Source organism: Esox lucius, chromosome 5, assembly GCF_011004845.1.
Source record: "Esox lucius isolate fEsoLuc1 chromosome 5, fEsoLuc1.pri, whole genome shotgun sequence".
Lineage (NCBI taxonomy): Eukaryota > Metazoa > Chordata > Actinopteri > Esociformes > Esocidae > Esox > Esox lucius.
This window is the reverse complement of record NC_047573.1, coordinates 25,029,591-25,053,440: the sequence shown is the minus strand read 5'-3', so window position 1 is coordinate 25,053,440 and position 23,850 is coordinate 25,029,591. Positions and strand designations below refer to the sequence as shown.

General features: G+C 46.0%; 1 protein-coding gene across 4 annotated transcripts in view; it reads left to right on the top strand.

The window, feature by feature from the left end:
* Positions 1 to 23,817, top strand: part of capn15 (calpain 15) — a 58,700-nt gene extending 34,883 nt beyond the window's left edge. For 3 of the 4 annotated variants that reach the window (XM_034292303.1, XM_034292302.1, XM_034292301.1), the window contains exons 3-12: positions 1,141 to 1,349; positions 3,882 to 4,065; positions 4,575 to 4,798; positions 5,638 to 5,763; positions 6,132 to 6,284; positions 15,140 to 15,301; positions 15,489 to 15,721; positions 17,906 to 18,069; positions 18,927 to 19,105; positions 19,736 to 23,817. In XM_034292303.1, coding sequence (XP_034148194.1) covers positions 1,141 to 1,349; positions 3,882 to 4,065; positions 4,575 to 4,798; positions 5,638 to 5,763; positions 6,132 to 6,284; positions 15,140 to 15,301; positions 15,489 to 15,721; positions 17,906 to 18,069; positions 18,927 to 19,105; positions 19,736 to 19,913 — 1,812 coding nt within the window. In that variant the 3' untranslated portion in view covers positions 19,914 to 23,817. Of the gene's footprint in view, positions 1 to 1,140; positions 1,350 to 3,881; positions 4,066 to 4,574; positions 4,799 to 5,637; positions 5,764 to 6,131; positions 6,285 to 15,139; positions 15,302 to 15,488; positions 15,722 to 16,902; positions 17,882 to 17,905; positions 18,070 to 18,926; positions 19,106 to 19,735 lie in introns of those variants that run through there. The other variant, XM_029120013.2, reaches the window with a different exon arrangement.
* Positions 23,818 to 23,850: the final 33 nt, after the last annotated feature.

The window sequence follows — 23,850 nt, the reverse complement described above, 5'->3', positions numbered from 1 at the left end:
CTATGATCACTTACCTCCGTGCAGGCATTCTGAACCGATTATCATCGCGTGTTGTAGCGAAAGTGAGCGCTCGAAGTCTTCACAGGAAGTGGCTGCATGTGTGTTTGAGTTCCAGAGCAAGGCTGTGTGATTCCGTGCACCGTCTCCTTGATCTTGGAAGATGTTTGGATGTGCGTTGGCAAGACTCACACTGTGAATGCGTCCCAATGCGCTGGCAGCAGGGGAGAGCTGCCAGCGCCACATGAGCGCTCCGCGACGATGGTGGTCCTTGTTCACGACGTCGTCGCCTGGCGGCACCTACAGTGGCCTGCCGGCCTCCGAAATTTGAATGGGTCATTGTCTTATTGACGACAGATGCTTGTGCCTTGTAATGACATACAGGCCTAACTGTATCATAGGTCCCTTCGGCCGGGTCTCGGTATAGACCGCACGTTTCTATATGCCTCGAAGGTGGACTTGCCTGCAAGCCTACGGCAGGAGACCAGGAAGCAACATCTGGTTGTAATTGGCTGTTCTCCCAGTCCGTCACCATCTGGCGTAAACTCTGGAACCTATCCTCATGAGTGATTCAGGCTAAGCAAGGGAGTTCCAATTGTGTATGTTTTAGAAACTTGTTATCCAGCTGCGAAGTGTTTGAATCGTGGTTGTGACATTCCGACACTGCTTACAGCCCGGGCTGCCTGATTGTGGATTCTGCTGCTTCTCACGCTTCAGTAGAACAGATATGGTCAAGAGCTTTTCAGTTCCAGCTAATCCAGCTGCTGCTGACTCTCTCCCCTTCCACCTCTCCTGTGTCAGAGTTGTTCCCGTCTCTTTAAAGGGTACATAGAGTATCATTCATGACTGGAAGAGTTTGAGGCTACCCTGTTTAGTCTGTTTTACCTAGTTTACGCCTTTGTATTCACAGTGTAATATGGGATTCCCAGAGTGAAGCTAACATAAGTGTGTTCTCCGGGTGGTGTTTCAGTCTCCACTAGCTCGGGTGCCTGGATAATGTTTCAGTTGTATCAAGCAAAGGACTCATTGTCAAACCCACTCCAGTAACTTCCTTAGATTCCACTGATCTTTGTGTTTCACAGCTGGGCTGTATTTAAACCTGTCTATTTCCAAGTATTTTCTACCTCTCTTTCTTTGTTTCAGAACGTGGTGAACTTTGTGGATGACAGCTTCCCCCCGGGCCCGCGTTCCGTGGGCTTCCCCGAGGGAGACAGTGTCCAGCAGCGAATAAAAAAGTGGCTCCGCCCCCACGAGATCAACTGCAACAACTTCAAGGACCGAGGCGTCAAATGGTCGGTCTTCCGAACCCCGCGGCCCTCAGACATCCTGCAAGGCCTGTTGGGAAACTGCTGGTGAGTTGACGTCACCGAGCGCACGGCAAAACCTGACCCCCTTTTAAGAGGTGCGCCCGCGTGGCTTCCAACAAAGAGGTGAATGCACGTGGCCTGCGCGCTTTTACCGCGTGCCGCTGGGCCTCTTAGAAAGCGTCCCAACCTCTGTTCTCCCTGGCCTATTCTTAAACTGTTTGTGAATGAATAAAGGCAAATGGAGGTGATCTCTCATCGCTCGTTTTTAAAAGGTCATCAGGGAATAACAGAGAGTATATTCAAACACGCCGGCGGCCCGATTAGTTTCTCAGAAGGAATAGAAAAGGAGAGGTTGAGGGAAAGGCACGGAGCCAAAGTGAAGGAGGGCGGGACCAACTGTAAGAGAGGCAGATAAATGAATGTAGATGGATAGAAAAGACAGGAAGAGCTGACGAGAAAGAAAGATGAAGAGTGAGTGAGTGAGTGAGAGGGCAGATGCCTGACTCTGGGATTATTCAAAGGACTGTCGGTTTGGACACACCACTCATCTCCCACGTCCTTGTTCCTATTGTCCTTAGGCCGGTGTAATCATGTCCACACACACACTCATTTTAATGAACTTTTCCCTCTCTAATACACGGTACATACACACAAACACACACCTATACTCCCACACAGCCGCTTATCAAAAATCCCCAGAGCCTCCCTTCGCCCAAACACGCGCTCTCTTTCACACTACGGGAAGTAACCCAATTCCCTTCCCTCACCCCGTTCCGGTCACATCGCCGGCCCTCGTTACGCGTCCCCAGCCGCGCCGCCACACGTCAAATCGCATGCAGTCACATCAGCCCGCTCTCGCTCGCCCTTGAGCGGCCTGGAGGCAAGGAACTCGCCCCGCCCTATTTGAGCGTTCCCGTCGCCGTGGCCAAAGTAATTGGATTTTTATCTGATTTGATTTGCATGGGGTTGAATGGCCGGCTGGGCCCCCACTTGAGTTACGCTGTAGCGCCCAAACAGAGGGGGAGATATTATTGAAAAAGCTTCTCATATCACGGCAAGCCCCTCTTGAGATGGATGCTCTGTCTGCAAATGGCACCCACACACACACACACACACACATACACACACACACACACGTTTGTCTTTCTATCTTTCTGAGGACCTGAGATATAACCCTGACCTAGAAATACACATTCACTTCTCCCTAGTTCCTTGCTCGAAACCTAACTTTACCCTGACTTTCAACTAACCCTAACCTTAACCTCAGTAACCAAACTTTGAAGCCTAAACCTATTCCTAACGCCTAACCCTTAACCTAGCTGGTAATGACTAAACCTAAATGTAACCTGATTCAAAACAATATGACCGATTTCTAGTTGCTTCCTAAACCAGAAATCAGATGTTTCCTAGTGGGGACTTGCCAAAATAAAACTTGTACAGACCGATTTTGTGGTTTCACATCAGTTCCCCGCAAGTCAATCACAAATACATCTGAATAGGTCATCTGGGTAGATGATTGTTGAATAAGGCCTCAGAGATCTCCCATAATCTCCCTTTAGGCAGCTTCCTCTAATCTTGTCACTATCGGATGAAAAGCTTTTTTTGCCAATGTTTTACATGAATTTTAAGCTCTAACTCTCCTCAGTGTACTCTGAATGTTTCATGACTCTAGCATGGGGCTCTACAGATGTTATTGAAAAGAGGGAAGGAACGAGTACACACCCTTGTTTTCGTGAATACAGGTCAAAGGAAGTGACGAGCAAGGGGTGTGGCATGCCCATGATTTGGTAGCATAGACCTTCCTGAAAACATTCTGTTTCCTCAAAGCCATCTTTCATCACAATGATCATTGTAATCAGTGTTGGACTAGTTCCTCTGAAATGTTTCAGAAAGATAGTGGTTATTAGTTAGGCGGGCAAGGTGTTGCCTTTTCAATTCCTGCCAGGTTGGTAACATGTTAGATAAGATACAATCTTTGAGCTATATGGGACAGAGCTATCTCCCCCGAATGTATGCAGCGCTACAGAGTCAGTGACTGTTTTGCACTCTTTCCCTTGTCTGAATCTAAGAAGCACCGCTCGACAAGGGGCAAAATAAGACGATTAGTGCTGTTTTCACAAACTACAAATCATACTGACCGCATTGCTCTACATTCTGGGATTTATAGCGCTTTTAACTCTTACTGACACTCATCATCCCTGAAATAAACCTTGACATCTGTTAGAACACCCGTGATGTGGCTGGCACTGTCGCTTGCACAAACCAACAACAAACCCGGGGTCAGTTTCTGAAACGCAAAGGCTCATGGGGAGTGTCGTTTTTAAGTGTTCTGTGAAGCCAGACACTGATGTAAAAACGTGATTTCCCAACGTAGCGCTTGACAGAACTGAAGGTATAACTGATCTACGCACATTGCTCTCTTGTTGTTTCTGAGAACAGAATATTGTGGAGATTTTTTTTTACTTTTCCCCCAAAAGCGACAGTATGAAATGTGTCCTGGACTCCCTGGTTGGCTGCCTCTCTGTCCGCCTGGCTCAATCACACGGTGGAGTACTGACCCGCTGGACCCCTTTGCAGGTTCCTGAGCGCGTTGGCGGTGCTGGCGGAGCGTCCGGAGCTGGTGGAGAGGGTGATGATTACCCGGAGCATCTGCAAGGAGGGGGCCTACCAGGTCAGGCTGTGTAAGGACGGTACCTGGATCACCGTCCTGGTGGACGACATGCTGCCCTGCGACGAGTACGGATACCTGCTCTTCTCCCAGGTGAGGGAGAGGACACCACACCGCAAACACACCCGCCACGCCGACCCGAACAAGATTCTGGCACACACACACTCTGTCATTCAGTTCAGGTTTTCAGGAATCAGCCGTGGTGCAGATGGAGGCTGTCAGAAATGTCAGGGAGGAAGTAGCAGAGAGGTTTTATTCCTTTATTCTTGTTATTGGAGAAGATGGTTCTCCACTGTCGATTACCTCTTATGTTTTTTTTCGGGACCGTCGGCTGTGAAAGTTAAATAGTCCTTGACTCCTTTTGTGACCGTGGGACGTTTCCTTCGCTGTATGTGCTCCTCCACGTATGATTCATGTCTAATCAGTTGAACTTCCTCTTCTGACCTTTCTCCCTGCCCGTCTTGCTCGCTCTCTCTCCCTTATCTCTTTCTCCCCACACAACCCCCGCCCCCCCCCACCTTCGTTCCCCTCCTCCAACCACCCCAACCCCCACAACCCCAACCCCCGCCCACTCTCCCGCTCTCCCTCCTCTCCTCGCCCAGGCTCAGCGTAGGCAGCTCTGGGTGGCCCTGATAGAGAAGGCCCTGGCCAAACTCCACGGCTCCTACTTCGCCCTGCAGGCGGGGCGCGCCATCGAGGGCCTGGCCACGCTGACGGGAGCGCCGTGCGACTCCCTCATGCTGCAGGTCAGCTCCACCAACCCCCGCGAGGAACCCATCGACACGGACCTGATCTGGGCCAAGATGCTCAGCTCCAAGGAGGCCGGGTGAGTGGGAAGGCGAGGGGCCGTCCCGGGAGTACATTGATACTGCTTTTAAGACCTACCGCGCCGTGCCCCTGACGGGACAAGGTGAAGAAGTAGTTACTGGAATGTCTCGGTCAATAGCGAGGCCATTCATTTGATGGGACACCAAGTGGCCAATCGAGTGTGCCTTATTACACCTACCGCAGGAATAACAAGCACGTTCAATGGAGTGTGCGTCTTTGTGCAGCACCAAGCTTAAATCTGGGCCGACTTTGGCAACCGCCCTGAAGAGTTTAGCAGTGTGACGGAAATGAGGCCTAACATTTTACATTTAGATTCTAGTAATTTAGCTGAGGCTCTTATCCAGGCGGCTTGCATACATTATTGATTGCGTACACTTAGTATGGGAGGCAGATAGACTAGCGATTAGGGCATCTTACCAGTAACCGAAAGGTTGATAAGATTGAATCCCTAAGCTGACAAGGTGAAAAATCTTTTGTTCTGGCCCTGAGCAAGGCAGTTACTAAAATATTATTTGGACTAATTGATTATAGTAAATAAAAAATGTGTTCTTGTTGTAAGACTAAACAAATTGGAAGCTGGGAATAAATAAGTGGCCAGAATGATATAAGGGACATATCAGACCTTTTGCCAGGACACCCGGGTTGAAATCCCTCCTCTTTCAATAAATTGGATTCTTTAGTGACCACAAAGTAAGTTCCAAAGGTTGGTACCCTAAGCAGGGCAATGTCCCTTTCACAGTCCCCTTTTCCAGCAGCTTCTGGTGTGCATGGCTTCATCACCATGTAGGGTGCTATATGCTGACCCGTTGTATTGTCTCTGTTGTGTGTGCTTAATAGGTTTCTGATGGGGGCGTCCTGTGGAGGAGGAAACATGAAGGTGGATGACCTGGTATACGAGTCGTTGGGGCTCCGCCCTCGCCACGCCTACTCGATCCTGGATGTGCGAGATGTGCAGGGCTACAGGTGAGAGAGCTGATTCGGTTATCAGCGGGAGAGGAAGTGGCTAATTGGTCTCAACCGGTATACGTTATTGAGTTGGTGTCTGCCAAGTTACCATACGTTATGGGAAAAAAATCTGTCGACAAGGCAGTCTCAAAAACCGTAACGCTCCAGGAGTGGTGGGAAATGTTCAGGAAGTTGGATAAATATAAGCACCCGCTAAATTATTATTATCCTTTCCATTACAAATGCGCGTAGTCACGAGAACCTTATCAAATACCCGATAAGCGTCCTACAGCCCTTCAGTCCCAATTCAATTATGTTGGTTTTAATTGCTTCCGCTAACTGCATGCTCACCCCCCCCCCCCCCCCCACCCCCCCCCCAATTTCAGACTGCTGCGGCTGAGGAATCCGTGGGGTCGGTTCTCGTGGAACGGCAACTGGTCTGATGAGTGGCCCGACTGGCCGCAGAACCTCCGTCACGAGCTCATGGCGCACGGCAGCAGCGAGGGCGTCTTCTGGATGGAGTACGGAGATTTCATCAAGTAGGTACCGCCGTCTCCACGCACCGATTGCCTCGACTCGGGATATAGGCCCCTCGACCCGGGAAGTAGGCCAGGGTGTTGAGCCGGCACGCCGCCGTTGGCCCTAGGAAAAACCACCGGGCCTGATTGCAACGCCGTACCGCCGCGACAGCGTAGGGTATCACCGGCTGACATGTTGTTAAGCCGTCGAGGCATGCTAGAAATCACACGCACTGTTGATGGCTGTTACGACCGAACGGTGACATGGGAGTGACCTCCAAATATGGAGAGCTAGTCCTTTCTTGAGAACATTTATCTCTCTGATTGGTGTTAAAATCTAGGCAGAAAGCAATTATGGTTAATGTTGCGAATGGCCAAATGCCCTTTTAGTTAACCTCTAATGAAATATGGAATACATTTCAGGAGATTTTGTTTTTTAAAACACGCTCACCCATCCTTATTTCCTTCCATTGATTTGTAGCTGTATTTAAGCTCATAGACTGCTTTCCGGAACGGTCTTGCATCTATTTGTAAAATAGGGGGAGTCTGGTTTAAATTGCCTACAGTACCAATTAAAAGACGATGGTCAGTTATGGGGAGTTTCTAAAACCGGTTTCCTCACGCCGCTCTCCTGCATCCTCTCTGGACTCACTATTTGAGAAGGTTTAAAGGTCATCAATGGAAGGAGGTTAGGACAGCGAACGTGAAGGAGAACATCTTGTATGAAAACAGCCCTTTTCCTGCCTCGTCCACATGGCACGGCACTGAGCCAGTTACACTTAACAGAGGTGGTTCCCTAAGAAGTTGTATGCCGGGAAAGAAGATTGATAGAACAAGGAGTAGCACAGGGGTCAGGGACATCCAACACCCCCGCCCCCCCAGCCACCTAACGAACGTACACCACCTCAACCACTTTATCACTTATCAGTTTCTGACTTATGGAGGAGAGGACGGAGTAGCAAGGGTTTAGGATAAACATTCACAGAATGAGAGAACACCATGGCCGATTTGGGGGTAACTAGGCCTCTATCAATAAATAATGAGGAGTTTAAATAACAACCGTTTTCGTCAAATTAAAATGTACTCAAGCCTGTACAGTTATTTAAATGGAATACTGTACACGACCTATTATGATGTATCCATTCGCGCTGAAACGTTTGCATTGAAGATAAGACAACGGTCTCATGCGCTCCAATAAAGCTTAATGTACGTTCCTGCAACGTTATGGTTTTCCAGGCTTCTGTAGTATTCAATTAGAGGCGAGGGTAGAGAATCTACACCATAATCAGTCGACACGTTCACGCGGCACGAGCCTATGACAAACTAATCTGGTGGCTTATTCTTCAGGGTTTTCTGTTGCTATCAGTTCCGCCCTTGGGTGCACATAATCTCCCATTAGTAGCATTACATTGCGGTAACCTACAGAAGCGGGTTAAGTTTAGCCTGTTGGTTGCAATCCCACCAATAAGTCCTATTAACGAGAGTCAATTAGGAGTTAATTTGTTATTTGGCTGAGTCGGCAGATACTTATTAGCATGTAAGACTTGAACGAAGTGACTCTGACCCTGTCCCTTTTGCCTCGTTCATACCAAGTGTTTCCGATTTTATTTGGTTGGTTGATGTTAAGGGTTTTGTGTTAAGGGTTGGGGCCCAAATAGAGGTAGATTTACTACTAAAACAGAAAATTTTTGCAACTGTCCTATAAAGGCCAGAATGGATGTTTTACTATAACTAAGTCTAAAACATCCGGATTTCACTGTAAACGTGATTTCTACTGATAGTTACTCAAATTTTCCATCATTTATCAGACATGCTTATCCGGAGTGACTCAAAGGTAGTTAATACCAAATGGGTTTTTCTTTTATTTGGCTTCTTGTTTGTGTGGTTGCTACGTGGTTATGTACCGTGTTAGTCAGTGAATGTTACGCTGTGAGTCAGACTCGGAGAGCACTGCAACGAGGATACACCTCCCTTCCTGACTCTCGGCTTGTCTTCCTTTCTGTCTGTTAAACAAGCGTTGCAATTTAGGGAACGAGACCAAATGCTCTTAAGTCCGTCAGTCCTTATCCTTTTTAGTACTCCAACTTCGTCCTGGGTATATTTTTTATTAAGAAGACAGTATGGGAACTACTGTACTCTGAGCCCTGTTTGGAGTATACATGGGTAAAGGGTCTTTGACAAATACCTGATAAACCAGGAAGGGGAAGTACACACCGGTTTTAACAGGTCTATTGTAGTAAAAAAAAAAAATAAGGAGGCTGCATTATCCCCAATCTATGGTTTCAAAGCTAAAAGCAGAGATTTCTGACTTTCAACTCGTATTCCTCTGTTCTAGAAAGACTAAAGAAAGGAGCAGACAGATGACAAAGCGAGGGGGGAATAAAACGCTGAAAACCAATTTAAGAGGAAAAGAGGTAGTCAGTCGCTGGTTGGGTCTCTGGGGTGCGGTTTCTTTGAAGCAGGCCAGTTTTCATTTGCAAGCCAAATGTTTACGTCCTGTAAGACGAGCGAGTGCCTGATTGGTAAACATACTAGCAGTGGGAGGCAGATAAAGAGGAGGAATCTAGCGAGCTAGGTAAAGGGTTGGCTTTGATCAATAGAAATGAAATGGAATTCAGTGTGCTCGCCAGGTCAGAGGGCGGCCTTCTACGTTGGGTTCCTGACTGGGTTATCTGGAATTGATCCAGATGGAGAGGAAAGGTTGTCAACAGAGCTCATGTCTTAAGTAGCAACGTTTTTCAAAATGTATGAATGGTTAAATAAAGGTAACTCCTGCATAATGGAGTTAGACACACAGCCACATTTTGAAAAGCCATCAAACTTTGACTATATTATAGCACATAAAACATTGCATAATCGGATGGGATGTCATTCGTTTGGCTGCGGGGTGAGGGGAGTGTTAAATAAAGCTTTGAATGTCCCAAATTAAGAGTGCCCTGTATTATATTTTTTTATTGTTATTACTAATTCAAAACGTTTTACCCCTTTTCTTTCTTTATCACCCATCTCATTCCTACCCTCTGTTCCACTAAAAAGAGGAAACCTGAAGGGAACTGGTACAGAGGCTGCTAAATTCTGCCCCCTATTGTTTAACATTGAGTTCTTTAGTTGACCAATCATATTCAAACTCCTGTTCCCAGCTGTATGGATTATTTTCAGCATAGCCATCAAACCGTTTGACCTGAAGCGAAACCGATACACTTTATGATTTTTAGTAGTGCTTCCGTGCCATGCCTTGTCTTTGATTGTTGGCAGGCAAACTAATTATTTCCTATCTCTTTTGAGTAATTGCCTCTTCTGTTGTTGTGGTGAAGGTGCGATAAGTTGATTATTCTTTTGTATCATGCATACTCCTTTGTTAATTGCTTGTGTGACATTTTTACCGTTCTTGTTCATAATGTTATTCATAAACATCACACCTTTGTTATGCATTTTTTCCCACAAGGATCTTGTCTTTCCTTCATTAGTACATTGGAGTTTAGCCATATTATTTTCTGAAGTATTTACTCTACCTCATTTGGGGGAATTAAATTGGAATTGTAACCAGCTGTTTTTAATCTGTATGTTGGCAAAAAGCCCCAATTTGAACATGAGATGCGACTGTGTCAGTAGCTTGCTGAAGAACAAGTTGGGATTTAGGTATAATGTCTGTATAATGACATCTTCGAGTGAGAGGTTTATAGCTTTTTATGGATTTTTAACCCTCCAGACTCATGTTCGTTATAGATAAGCTTGTTTATCTTTATTTCGTTAGGCTGTCCAGATTTAATGTGAAAATTTTCTCACGTGATCTATAAAACAATTATATCGGAAATGGTAGGTCCAAGAATAAATATGCAAACTGAGATATCGCTTTTCATAGATTTCTTGTGTCATCACTATACTGTTTTGAACATTCCTTGTGGGGCTGATGACCAAATAAATATTCTACTCTATGCTTCTTCAGTGCTGACGAATATTTGTTTTAAAGTGCATTATTAAGGTTCGAAAAGACATTACCACGTGTAAAGATGGAAATTTAGAATTAGTAGTAGTATAGTATAATTACTATAGTTAGTAGTTAAACCAGGGTTCCCACAGGTCCTTGAAATCCTTGAAAATTTGTGAATTTGAGAAAAACGAACAAAAGCCTTGAAAGTTTTTGAAAATAGACAGATATGGGCCATTGAAAGTGCTTGTGTTTATATATTTTGTGTAAGAATAGAAATTGAAAAGACAACACAGTCTGCCATCACTGTAAAAGTGTAAAACAGCACAAGTGAGGTGTCCTTACATTCAAGCCTCTCTTTAATTGTTGTCTGTGAGATTCTGTAAAGCCTGCTAGTTCTCATGATGAAAATTCTGTGTTGTATCAGTAATTAAACTTGATCCATGTTTTTTCGATTCAACTTTGTCATTGAACAGTACAAGTACAGTACAACAAAACTGTCTCAAACTGTGCCATGTTGGGTCCTTGAATTTGAGGGAATTGGGCCTGGAAAGTCCTTGAATGTTTATGTACCATTTTTGATGTGTTCAAATGAATTGTCGATGCAGTATAACTAGCTAGTTAATATTGAGGGGAGTCCACCAAATTTTTGCTAGCTAACGTTAGCATCGCTAGTTATTTTTGTTGGAATTTGCCAGCTAATGACAACATTGCCATCGTAGTATATTTGATAATATGATGATTATGGCGTTTGTTCTTTTCCATTTAAGTCATGTTTTCGTAGTCATGTTTCCAAGCCCATATAGAGCAATTTAGACAAAACGGAAATCAGCCTCTGTTTAAAGATATTTGCCCCAGTTCAACTTCAGGTGATCAAAGCCGTCTACAGACTGTTACTGATCATGACGGAGGTGCAACATATGAATGGAATTGATCAATAGAATATAATTGATTTACCTGTAGATTCACAAGTGTTTCCCTCACTAAGGTTTTAGAATCTGTTTTGTTTGTGAAAAGTATGTGGCAAACAAAGCAGTCAAGAGTGCAAGGTTTTGCTCTTAAGATAAATTGTCAAATTCATGTACTGTTACCGGCCAGAAGCCCTGCCATGACATGAAATGGGGGGGTGTATGTTAGTGCTTGTTTGTGTGTTTGTTTCTGAGCTGATGTAAACAGATGTAGCAGAGGTGCATCACAGCTTGAATTTGTAATTGGGACTGGCACATCTCCCTGTGGCGTAGCACACTGCTAGTTGTAGTAAATCACTCACGGTTATTCATTGGGGGTCTTTGGTATTATAGTTGTCCCAGAACAACTAAATGAACAATCTTCACCAATTTCATTATGTGATGTTAGCACAATGTAGATTTCTTTAGACACTCTGTAGCTCTATGGGAGCTCTTATCGTATGTGCAGTCGAAGAAGTGGTTAAACTACCTGGGTAGTGAAGCAGCTACTGGTTATCAGTGAAGTAACCTACCCTGAGATATAAATGTAAATGCAGTTCACAGAGTGACAGGCTAGTTTTTTGGTCCATCGGTTTGCGTAATTAGCTTTGAGCAACGAGCATAATTGCGGATAAGTTTGTAATACCATGTGTCGGTGTGAATGGAGCTGACACTGTACAAAGTCTGTGATTCTAACCCTAACCCTTATGACTGTCCTGGTGTTGAGGGTGAGTAACAAGTTACAGTAATAACATTACTATTTGTGATAACATAATGGGGAACTGCATACAGTTTTACCGTTAATGAACAAAGATTATTCTTGTTACTTTGTTACTCTCTTGACAGTTTTTGAATTGGTTCCAATTTGGTCACCCCCAAAAAATGTAATCCTATTTAAAAAGCAGTACATTATGTTAAAGACATACAATGTTGTGTTGTAAACTATGGACATTGCTTGATCTGAAATGAATTACCACCAGGAGCATTCTTTTTCCAAGTTGGTCTAGTAACAGGGTGTCAACATCCCATGACTTACATTTGTCCTGTCAAAAGCATGGAAGCATAAAAGATTCGGGGCTATATCCCCGGACGCCCAGGCCTAACGACGCCACTCTATCTCTGTATGAAGCCAAAGAAGCATCAAAAATAATGGGGAAATACGGACACCGCAGGTATAGGTGGGGGGGGGGGGGTCAGCTACTGTATGTGACTGACTGACTATGTAATGTTCAGAGGCTCTAAATGCATTAATGTGACAAAAAATGAACTGAGTTAATCATTTTATATTAACTGAATGCCTTAAAACGTCAACTTTGACAAGCCGTACAGTAAATATATATGGATAGGTGCTTAATTCAGGGGATAATAAAACTTTTTTGGGGACATTATAGAAGCCGGCAACAAATAGCCTTTAGCCTGCAACAGGTTTTGATAACCGACGGTAGAGCAGTTCCACTTAGTATAATGTGGTTATTAAGCCAACATAAAACTGGGCTGGGAATCAAACACATATTGTATTGTATTACACAGTGGACAGTGATCACAGGTCATACAATAGTTTTAATTCATCATTCTCAGTGCTCAGACACACATCAGTCCACAGCTGCTTCTGTGAGATTGCACATGTGCTTGCATTATTTCATCTAGAATACATTTGGCTATAGTCAGTATTCTAATTAGTTCAGAATGAATGTTCAGTAAAGAAATGTATAGGCTAAATAATAGTCATGTTTATTAACCAAAATATTCACATTAAACAACGAATTATCTGATAAATGCAGAGGAAAAACATCAAAGGAATGTGTCCCATTCTGACTTCCTCTCTCAATGTTCCTTTTTAAACTAGCAAGTTGAAGAGGGGGTCAAATACACTGCTCAAAACAATGAAGGGAGCACTGAACTCATACAACGGGTCTCGATGAACTATATATATTAAAGGTCAAAATCTTTAATGTACAACGTGTCATTCATTGTGAACAAAATGACGTAACAACTGTAAATGGAAACCAAAATCACCAATCAATTGAGGTCTGCATTCAAAGTCACACCAAAAATCTAAGTAATCAACTGAAATCACAGGCTGTTCCAACTTGAGTGAATTTCATCACGGCAACTCATAATGTAACTCAGTAGTGTTTAGGGCCCCCACATACCTCTATGCACTCCCGACAATGTCTGGGCATGCTCCTGATTTGACGACGGATGGTGTCCTGGGGGATCTCCTCCCAGACCTGGATCAGGGCATCAGTGAGTTCCTAGACAGTCTGTGGCGCTACTTGGCGGCGTCGGATGCATCGATACATAACATCCCAGAGGTTCTCAATTGGATTCAGGTCTGGGGAACGTGAGGACCAGTCAATGGCATCCAGGAACTGTCTACACAACTCTGGCCTCATGAGGCCGGGCATTGTCCTGCACCAGGAGGAACCCAGGGCCCACTGCACCAGCGTAATGTCTGACAGTGGGTCTAAGGATTTCATCCTGATTCCTAACAGTAGTCAGAGTACCATTGGCTAGCATGTGGAGGTCTGTGGGACCCTCTAAGGACATGCCTCCCCTGACCATCACTGACCCACCGCCAGACTGTTTAACGTCTGTCACATTCTCAGTGTGAACCTGCCCTCATCTGTGAAAAGAACGGGGCGCCAGTGGTGGACCTGCCAATTCTGGTGTTCTCTGGCAAATGCCAATCGAGCTGCATGGTGCTGGGCTGTGAGCACAGGTCCCATTAGAGGACGACGGACGCTCATGCCACCCTCATATAGTTTGTTTCTGACAGTTTGGTCAGAAACATGCACACCAGTAGGCCACTGGAGGTTGTAGGGCTCTGGCAGTGCTACTCCTGTTCTTCCTCGCACAAAGGAGCAGATACCGGTCCTGCTGCTGGGTTGATGTCCTACAGCCCAGTCCTGCTCTCCTTGTGTAACGGTCCGTCTCCTGGTATCTCCTCCATGCTCTTGGGACTGTACTAGGAGACACAGCAAACCTTCATGGGACAGCACGTATGGATGTGACATCCTGGACGAGCTGGTTTACCTGTGCAAACCTGAATGAGCTGCATGTACCGCTTCATGCTACCAGTAGTGACAAGGACACTAGCAAAACACAAAACTAGAGAAGAATCAGTCAGGAAGGATAAGGAGAGAGGAATTGTCATTGTCTGTGGCCACCACCTGCAAAACCATTCCCTTTTTTGGAGTTGTCTTGCTGTTGCCTCTCCAGTGCACCTGTTGTCACTTTAATTTGCACCAAAACAGGTGACATTGATTCACTATTGCCTATGCTTCCTAACTGGACAGATTGATATCCCTGAAGTTTGATTGACTTGGTGTTATACTGTGATGATTATGTGTTCCCTTAATTTTTTTGAGTAGTGTAGTTTTGCTATGATGCAAATTAAAAATCCCAACCAAGGAATTCATGCAGTGTGGTAATGGGTATTATTTAGCCTTGCGTCTCCTCATGATGGGTGAAATCAACATTTTATGCCTAAGCAGTGTTATGTAATAGCCTAATGATGAGCATGGCTTGGCTACCTAAATAAATGCCCCCTCGAAGTTGTGTTGTAGACATGGCTGTTTGTTGTATAGACGGCTGTGCAGTCTACCTGATCTTGCATGATTTATGTTATTTTGTTTAGCCTACCCATTCACTATGCAAAAGAGCATGTTATAGCCTATAGGTCAAATCCCTTCTCAGAGGTTCTCATTTGTGTTTGTCGTTCGTATGGTACATTTTACCAGATGGGCAAATTTATCTTAATGACGACTGAAATCATTGTAATGATTATTCATGTATTAAACCAGCTATTACATTTAATAAAAAAAAAAAACATTCCCTCTCTGTAGTGAAGCACAAAGTCCGCAAATGATTTAATCTAAGAAGTGCAGCATTTCTGAGGTGTACAGCAAAACAACTTAAAGTAAATGTTAGGTTTTGGAGTAGGTAATGTGTAATGTTACTGTTCTAGACTAATGCACCCGTCACTGCTCTGTCCACAGGTACTTTGATTCAGTGGACATCTGTAAGATCCATTCTGACTGGCAGGAGGTGCGCTTACAGGGCTGTTTCCCCAGCCGAGCCTATGGTCCTGTTACGGTCACGGCCCTGACCGTGCTGGAGAGGACCGCGCTGGAGTTCGCCCTCTTCCAGGAAGGCAGCAGGTACTACATCTCTGTCTCCCTCAACAGCCACCACACATTTCATTTTTAACCTATAAACTGGTGCACCCAAATCAAGGGCTTGCTGGTCAATCAAGGACGGTGAGGATGTACTGGGTTAAACCACGTGAATAAATTATCCCGATCCACTTGTTACCCTTCAGAATGTCTGCTCCCCTGTTTGGTCTAGGCGCTCTGACGCGGTAGACAGCCACCTCTTGGACCTGTGCATCATGGTGTTCCGGGCCTCGTTCGGCAGCGGCAACAAGCTGACCCTAGGCCGGCTGCTGGCCCACAGCAAGCGGGCCGTCAAGAAATTCGTCGGCTCCGACGTGATGCTGGAACCGGGCGAGTACGCCGTGGTGTGTTGTGCCTTTAACCACTGGCAGATGAGCGTCAGCGGAGTGGGGCCTCACACACCAGGTACACACACTGGAACACACACGCTGGAACACACACCCGGTACACACACACACCCGGTACACACACACACACACACCCGGTACACACACCAGGTACACACACACACACACACACACCAGGTACACACACGCTGGAACACACACCAGGTACACACACGCTGGAACACACACCCGGTACACACACACCAGGTACACACACACACACCCGGTACACACACACACACCAGGTACTGTCTGTCAGTCAGTGTTTGCAAAGCAATGCGACGGACGACAAAGTCAGCGCAGTAATAAGCCCCTGAACGCTGGGAACAAAAATAACCACCAAGCAGTGCAGTACCCTTTCTGTATGTGCATTCAACCTTAAGTGGTCTGAAATGATTGCACCTAACACAGCGCAATTAATAATACCTCAGCCATAAAAATAGTCCAGCCTGGTAAACAGCCATGGAAATCTGTCTAAAAGAGGTGCCTGTATACAACCGGTGTGGCCAGTATTCCACATCAGTAGTTTCACATAATATCTGCAGACTGAAAGCACTCTTAATTGACAACTGTAGACATTTACCTAACCCAACACAAAGTATCACATCACATTGGAAGAAAATTGAAGAAATACCATGGGGGGCATAGTAGTCCGTCAGTCCAATCCGCCAGCACATATCCAGTGGAGAAAGGAAGTGGAAAACAGCCGGACCAATGAAGGCTTATAAATATACATGGATCCAAACCGACGTCTTGGTTAATCGCAGCACAGCTATGAAGTATTCATTTTTAAACAAAACAAATGAACAAGGTAGAGCACTTTTGGACATGAGGGTTTGAACTGCCTCATTCAATCAACTGAGAGTCATCTTGGCACAGCTGAAGCTAGGTATGCAATCAGGATTTCAAGGGAATGTGAGCTGAGATGGTTCAGACAATTCTGGGCTGCCACGAAACATACAGTTACATAAAGGTTTTGTTTTGAATGTGGCAACTGAAAATACCATTGAAAGTGAAGAGAAAGTACAGCAAGTCTTCTGAGGCAATGGAAATCGATAAAAAATAAGTACCTTATGTTTTAGCCCTTGGAATGAATGTTTTGTTCAACTAATGATAGGAGGTTTTTAAAAATGGCTCCCTATGGATGCACCCACCAGTACCAGTGGGAATGATACAGACTGTTGCCTGGTCTTCTCATAGTGTCCAGTCCCACCAGTACCAGTGGGAATAATATAGACTGTTGCCTGGTCTTCTCTTAGTGTCCAGTCCCACCAGTACCAGTGGGAATAATATAGACTGTTGCCTGGTCTTCTCATAGTGTCCAGTCCCACCAGTACCAGTGGGAATAATATAGACTATTGCCTGGTCTTCTCTTAGTGTCCAGTCCCACCAGTACCAGTGGGAATAATATAGACTGTTGCCTGGTCTTCTCATAGTGTCCAGTCCCACCAGTACCAGTGGGAATAATATAGACTGTTGCCTGGTCTTCTCTTAGTGTCCAGTCCCACCAGTACCAGTGGGAATAATATAGACTGTTGCCTGGTCTTCTCATAGTGTCCAGTCCCACCAGTACCAGTGGGAATAATATAGACTATTGCCTGGTCTTCTCTTAGTGTCCAGTCCCACCAGTACCAGTGGGAATAATATAGACTGTTGCCTGGTCTTCTCATAGTGTCCAGTCCCACCAGTACCAGTGGGAATAATATAGACTGTTGCCTGGTCTTCTCATAGTGTCCAGTCCCACCAGTACCAGTGGGAATAATATAGACTGTTGCCTGGTCTTCTCATAGTGTCCAGTCCCACCAGTACCAGTGGGAATAATATAGACTGTTGCCTGGTCTTCTCATAGTGTCCAGTCCCACCAGTACCAGTGGGAATAATATAGACTGTTGCCTGGTCTTCTCTTAGTGTCCAGTCCCACCAGTACCAGTGGGAATAATATAGACTGTTGCCTGGTCTTCTCTTAGTGTCCAGTCCCACCAGTACCAGTGGGAATAATATAGACTGTTGCCTGGTCTTCTCTTAGTGTCCAGTCCCACCAGTACCAGTGGGAATAATATAGACTGTTGCCTGGTCTTCTCTTAGTGTCCAGTCCCACCAGTACCAGTGGGAATAATATAGACTGTTGCCTGGTCTTCTCTTAGTGTCCAGTCCCACCAGTACCAGTGGGAATAATATAGACTGTTGCCTGGTCTTCTCTTAGTGTCCAGTCCCACCAGTGCACGGCGTCCCAGCCAGGACTTCCCAGGGTACATCCTGGCCATCTACAGCTCCCGGCAGGTCATGGTGGAGCAGGTGGAGGCCACCGCCACCACACTGGCCGACGCCATCATCCTGCTGACGGAGAACAAAGGGGAGAGACACGAGGTGAGGGGTACACTCAGAAAGAGACAAATACACACTCCGAGAGAGAGTTACACAGAGACAAACACACTCACAGAGAGAAACAAACACTCACAGAAAGATACAGAGACAAATACACAGAGAGACAAACACCCCCAAACAGAGTGAGGCAGACACACTCACAGAGAGAGAGATGCTGTAGATCCATAAAGAGACAAACAATTCCCTCACAGGGTAAATGCATACCGTACACACATGGAGAGAGACAGACACTCAGAGAAAGACACTACCGAGGTGGGAGTCAAACCCTCTCAGAGACACACACTTCCATCCTCCTTAACCTAGAACAAAGAGTGCGTTCTACATTCCTCTTTCCTCTAAGCCGTGTTGTGTGTGTGCATGAGTGTAACACCCCCACCCACACAAGCACTAGAGACCGAACACAAGCACTTTCAAGGCTTAGGAAGAATGTAGGGGGGGACGTGAATTGGGTGCATAAATCAGGTATCCTTTCAGCACTTACTTGCACGCACGCACGTTTCTCATTCACGCACTCGTGCCTGAGCTGAAAGCGCCTGTCATCTTTCCAGGTATTTAAGCGGCGGGCGCTTTTATCCGTCAGTGATACCCTGGTAAATAATTAAGTTGTCCGCCTCTCCAGAAATCGGCTGTACACAAAAGGTGACCAACAGCTTCTGCAGAATGTGAAGAACACTGCCAGGAAAGGGGTGAAGGGGGAACCTGAGTTACGATATGTGAAGCCTCGTATCCGTTTAGGAGTCCCTTTTTGGAGGCCCGGACTGCCAAAGCATTGTGTAACCCCGCTTTCATTATGTATGCCGTCTAACGTGCCCCGACCGGGCCTGTCTCCGTCTGGCCAGGGCCGCGAGGGCATGACCTGCTACTACCTGACCCACGGCTGGGCGGGGCTCATAGTGGTGGTGGAGAACCGCCACCCCAAGTACCACCTCCACGTGTCCTGTGACTGCACGGACAGCTTCAACGTGGTGTCCACCCGCGGCAGCCTCAAGACCATCGACAGCGTCCCGCCTCTACACAGGTACTGTCCCGGCCTGTTCCGGCCTGCCTGTTCTACGGGTCCGCTTGGGGACTGGACTCACGCCGGAAGGCCTGAGTTTGTACCTGTCCGCTTTTATTTCAAACGTTTTCCTATTTATTGGTAGTATTGTTGACTGTTATTGCCCTATTATTGTTTAATATTGACTCACTTTGTGATAGCTGCTTGTTTGGACAAGGAGTGTGACTCAAACATCAAGTGTAGGACATCGAGTTACATTGTGACCTTAATATGCTCTCTATCTATGTTCTGCTGTTATAATCCCTGAGCCGTTGTAGACCTGCTCGCTGTTCATGGATCCAAATGGAACAGCATAGATAATGTAAATGAGTCTGAGCCTGCCACCTCACAGTACAAACCAGCTAACCAGCTAATAGTCTACAACACTAAATGCAAAGTTCCTCCAAGTAGCTGGCTAGCAAACCAACTACTGCATACTTTTATTACAGTGATTTGGTTTTAATAAACCCATTCTCACATAAGGCTTAGATTTGTCCCGGGTCAATGCCGTAGCTAGACAGCCCGTAGCAGACATCTCGGCCGCTAGTTCACCAGAGTTTATTCCTGACCATGTTTCCCTGCTGTCTTTTCCAACTCTGTCTCACCCTGCAGGCAGGTGCTGGTGGTGCTGTCCCAGTTGGAGGGCAACGCGGGCTTCTCCATCACCCACCGGCTGGCCCACCGCAAGGCTGCGCAGGCCTCGCTAGGAGACTGGACCCCCACCAAGGCCACGCACAGCCCCCAGCTGACCCCCGACATCGACGGGCTGCACCGGCCCCGGCCTCTATGACCACGGCCCCCCTGGCGCAAACGCACACCTTGACACACACGCGTGCTGACAAACGGAGCATGACCATGGACATGGAGAGATGGGGGTTTTAGGGAGACGATGACTGGACTGAGAACTGGGGTTTCCTCTGAAAGACAGTTCTGCCAAACACAACTGGATTCAGTTTGGGGTGGAAGTGCCATTTTGGATGTAAAGGGTTGGGGGGGGGCCTCCCAGGTTGAGTTAGCATTTATGGGCGAATATATGTGTTCCAGAACCGGAGAACCTTCAACGGACCAGGAAGGTTCTAGATGTTGCCCGGACAGCTACTCTGCCTATGAGCCATGGCTATTACAGAGACCGGCATCCGTTCTCTAACCCCCGACAGATGTCAGCGCAGGCCCAGGAGACAGACTATTGACATCCCAAAGGTCAAAGGGTAAAAGGTCATTCAGCGGTCAGGATGCTGTAACTACTGAGCCACCTCGTGACAGACGTCCCACTGAGCCAATCCAGTAGCCCCGAACCCGACCGGCTGACCACGCTGTCCACAGAACACTCAAGAAAGAAGTCGCCTGGAGCTGATGTCCTCAACGCTTAAACCTTACGACCTCCTGGACGCTAAATGTTGCATCAGCGGCTTGACCTAAGAGCTTTACGTCAAGGGCATTGACTCTGCTGTGTGAGGTTTGGGATGGTGGGGTAGGTTCTCTCCACCAGTCCCCATTGCCAGCCTCCATTTTCGGGAGCCTTCGACCATCTACGCCATGGTACTATGTGAGCCAAAATCCAACTCCCAGTTTTACCAGTCATTTTACATTCACCTTTTTCTTTTCTCTCCGAAGCCGTGTTGTCAGTGTCAGTTGTTTGTTTTCCATTGATTTTTTTTCCCCCAGCGTTCGCTGGTCTGTCGCGTGTTCACTTGAGTCGTTTAACGAGCCGCCAAAGGTACCACCTAAATGTCACCTCTGTCAACTGTCCGAGCCTTCCGCGGCTTCTCTGCCATTGAAATGATGTGTTGTTTTACCTCAAGGCTGTGCGCCTCAGATGTGAGCTGGACGCTGTGTAAAGAAATGTCAAATCAGTGGGTTTCACCTACAGTTGTACGGTACATGTAGCTGGAGTCTTCCGGTTGTTGTGTCACACTTTTTCTAGTCATCATTCGTTACATGCGCTGTCCGTCACTCCTGTGGAGACAGCAGGTTTTGGAAGGTAACTGCTTTTCTTCGGTGATGCTACAGCTGTTGTTTTTGAGCCCGGGGGAGAGAAAGAGCTTATGTGGCAACCGACATTTACATTTTTCTACGCAGTTGTCGCTCCAGCTGTTTCGGCATATCTAAGTCAGTATGGCGGTGGAGGAAGCGATGTGAACCTCTTGCCCTTTTGTTTTTACTCCGTCTCCCGTGTGTTTGTTGCTCCTCAGTTCAGTGCTGAAGGAGGGCAGAGGTTCTTTTTTTTTTTTTCTTACGGACTTTGCACATTCAGTCAGCCTGTCCGCTCCCATTCGGTACATCATGTCTCACTCCCAGCGTCCACATCAAAGCTTATGGCCCTCAAGGTCCCGCCGGGAGAATACAACAGGGGAGGTCAATGGATCGTTCTCTGTTGTCGGTAAGCCTGAGTCGTTCACCCGTGCTCTCCTTTAACCGGGGACCGCTAACTAAGGGAACTCTCGAAAAAGCCATGATTGTTTGGACACTGAGTGCAGTTGACTGAGCATTGGAGGTAGAACCCGGGTGGTGTTCGTAGGGCGCAAATGGACGAAAACGGAGTGAAACGGGTAGGGAATATCCCGACTTGGCCAATAAGAAAGTAATTTCTGTTTTCCGGGTGCAGTTTTAGTTGTATTTATTTGAATGTGTTTGCCCTAATGAACAGGACCCGGTGTGGCGGTGGAGTCGTGACAGCGGTTAGTTAGCGTGGTGCGTCAGCCTTTAGTCAACCGAGCATCTGGATTGCGGTCCCTGAGGGATGCGCCAACAGCACATTGGAGAACACACTCTGCTTTTTAATTAGAAATGAGAGGTTTTATTGGACACACCAACACACACACACACACACTGAATAAAGCAGACGCGCGCACTCATTGACAGACGTCAAACACTTAAGAAGCCCCTGAGAAATGTAGATGCCATGGCGGAATGTAGCGTTTTCTTCAGTCTCTGGCAGTCTTGGTGCATTGAGTGGCAAATTTCCCAGGAGTGGCAAGGAGCAGTGGGGGATGTGAGGGTAGCCATCAGACTTAGCCTGGTTGACTGCACAGTCCGGTTTTAAAACAGACATGGCCTAGACAACACAAATCGCTGGGTTTGACAGAGAAAACCCTCATGAAAACAAAAAGGTACTGCTTTAGCTTGCAGAGGTGCTCGGAATTTCTAGCTCCTTAAGGGCAAGAAATGACGTTAAGGTGGAACTAGTGACATTTATTTTCTGTAATGATGTATAATTGGGAAACTTGAAATCTGGTGGCGGCAAATAATGTTGGCTGTACAGTCGATTTGTTTAGGGTTTTGTTTTCTTTCCTTTTTCTTTTCTTTTCTTTTTTTATTTCGACGTAATGATTTCCATGTATACTTGACCTTCCTCTGCATGTGTTTGAATGTAGTGTCCCATAAAATACTGGAGTAATTGAAGAACACCTTGAGCTGACCAGGTCTTCAAATTGTTCTAAACATGGCAGTTTAGGCATTTTTATGACATTAAATAGCCCGACAGTGTAACCGTGATAATTATCTCGTGCAATACAACCACTCATAACTCAATTCAAAGCCATTTGCTAGATCTGAAGCGCGTTATTTCATGAGCGCATCAAGCGCTGCAGGTGTTACAACCATGTCATTGTTAATGTAGGTGAACGTCTCACAGAACATCTCTCAAACATGTAAACAGTTTTCAGGAGAATGTATTTTAAATTTTTTTTGCTCTCTGTGGCCGCCGGTAAGTTGCTGTCTGTTCCGTGGGTTTTCGTGGGTTTATTTAAGAATGATTTGATCAAAGCACAAGAGAACACTGCTGTGTGGCAACTGTAAAACATGAGGAGATGGGATCCATGGATGTAGGAATGTATACACTGTGGACATGAGTACTGTGTCAGCGATCGATGGAGTGATTGATGAGTGAAATTAATGGGTGACAGAAAAATAAATGTTTATATATTTTAGCCCAGTGGGACTGGCTTGAAACCTGCACTGAAAAATCAAAGGCATCTCATATGTTTTCGTCATGAGGCTCTATATGTTGTGTGCTTACATTTTCTTTTTAAAAATCTATGTTTTAATTGATGGTGTAACTGTCGTTTCACCGCTGTCTCTCCCTCGCTCCCCGGTTCTGTTGGATCATTCTATTCATCTTGCATTGTGATGGTACTGGTGACTTAACCGCCGAGCAAGGCTGCCCCCTGGTGTCTACTTGAGGCTATGGCTAGAGGTGTTGACTTGAAATCCCAACCCACTGACCATTTACAGTCTATACAGCCAACAGCCTTTTTCTTTGCAAGCTGTACAGACTCCAATGTTATAATACAGACACAGCAAACTAAATGATTCACCATCTAAAAATGAAAATCCAATCCAACATAATGCTGTAATGGAAAATGGAACTTTTATCTTTGAACAGGAATGTGATATACATATATATAGAGTATTTTATTGATTTTGGGGGTAAATATGTGTATATGTCTAAAACCTATGTATGTTTAATTTTCAATCTCAGGTTCCAATGGACCAAATAAAGCTTTTTAATGAATACAAAATACAACTGTTTTTTTTCTTTGTCCTCTTTCTTGTGCATCAGTTTTCCCTCCTGTTCGGTCTGAGATTGTGTGGCAGGGGCAGAGAACGCGATGACCGAGAACCAGGAGGTCGCGTCTGACTCCCTGACCCTTCACCCATCACTATCCCCCGCAGGGCTCTAACTACAGCCCTGGTGAGTCCAACTCTTACCGTTCTACTTTGTCCGT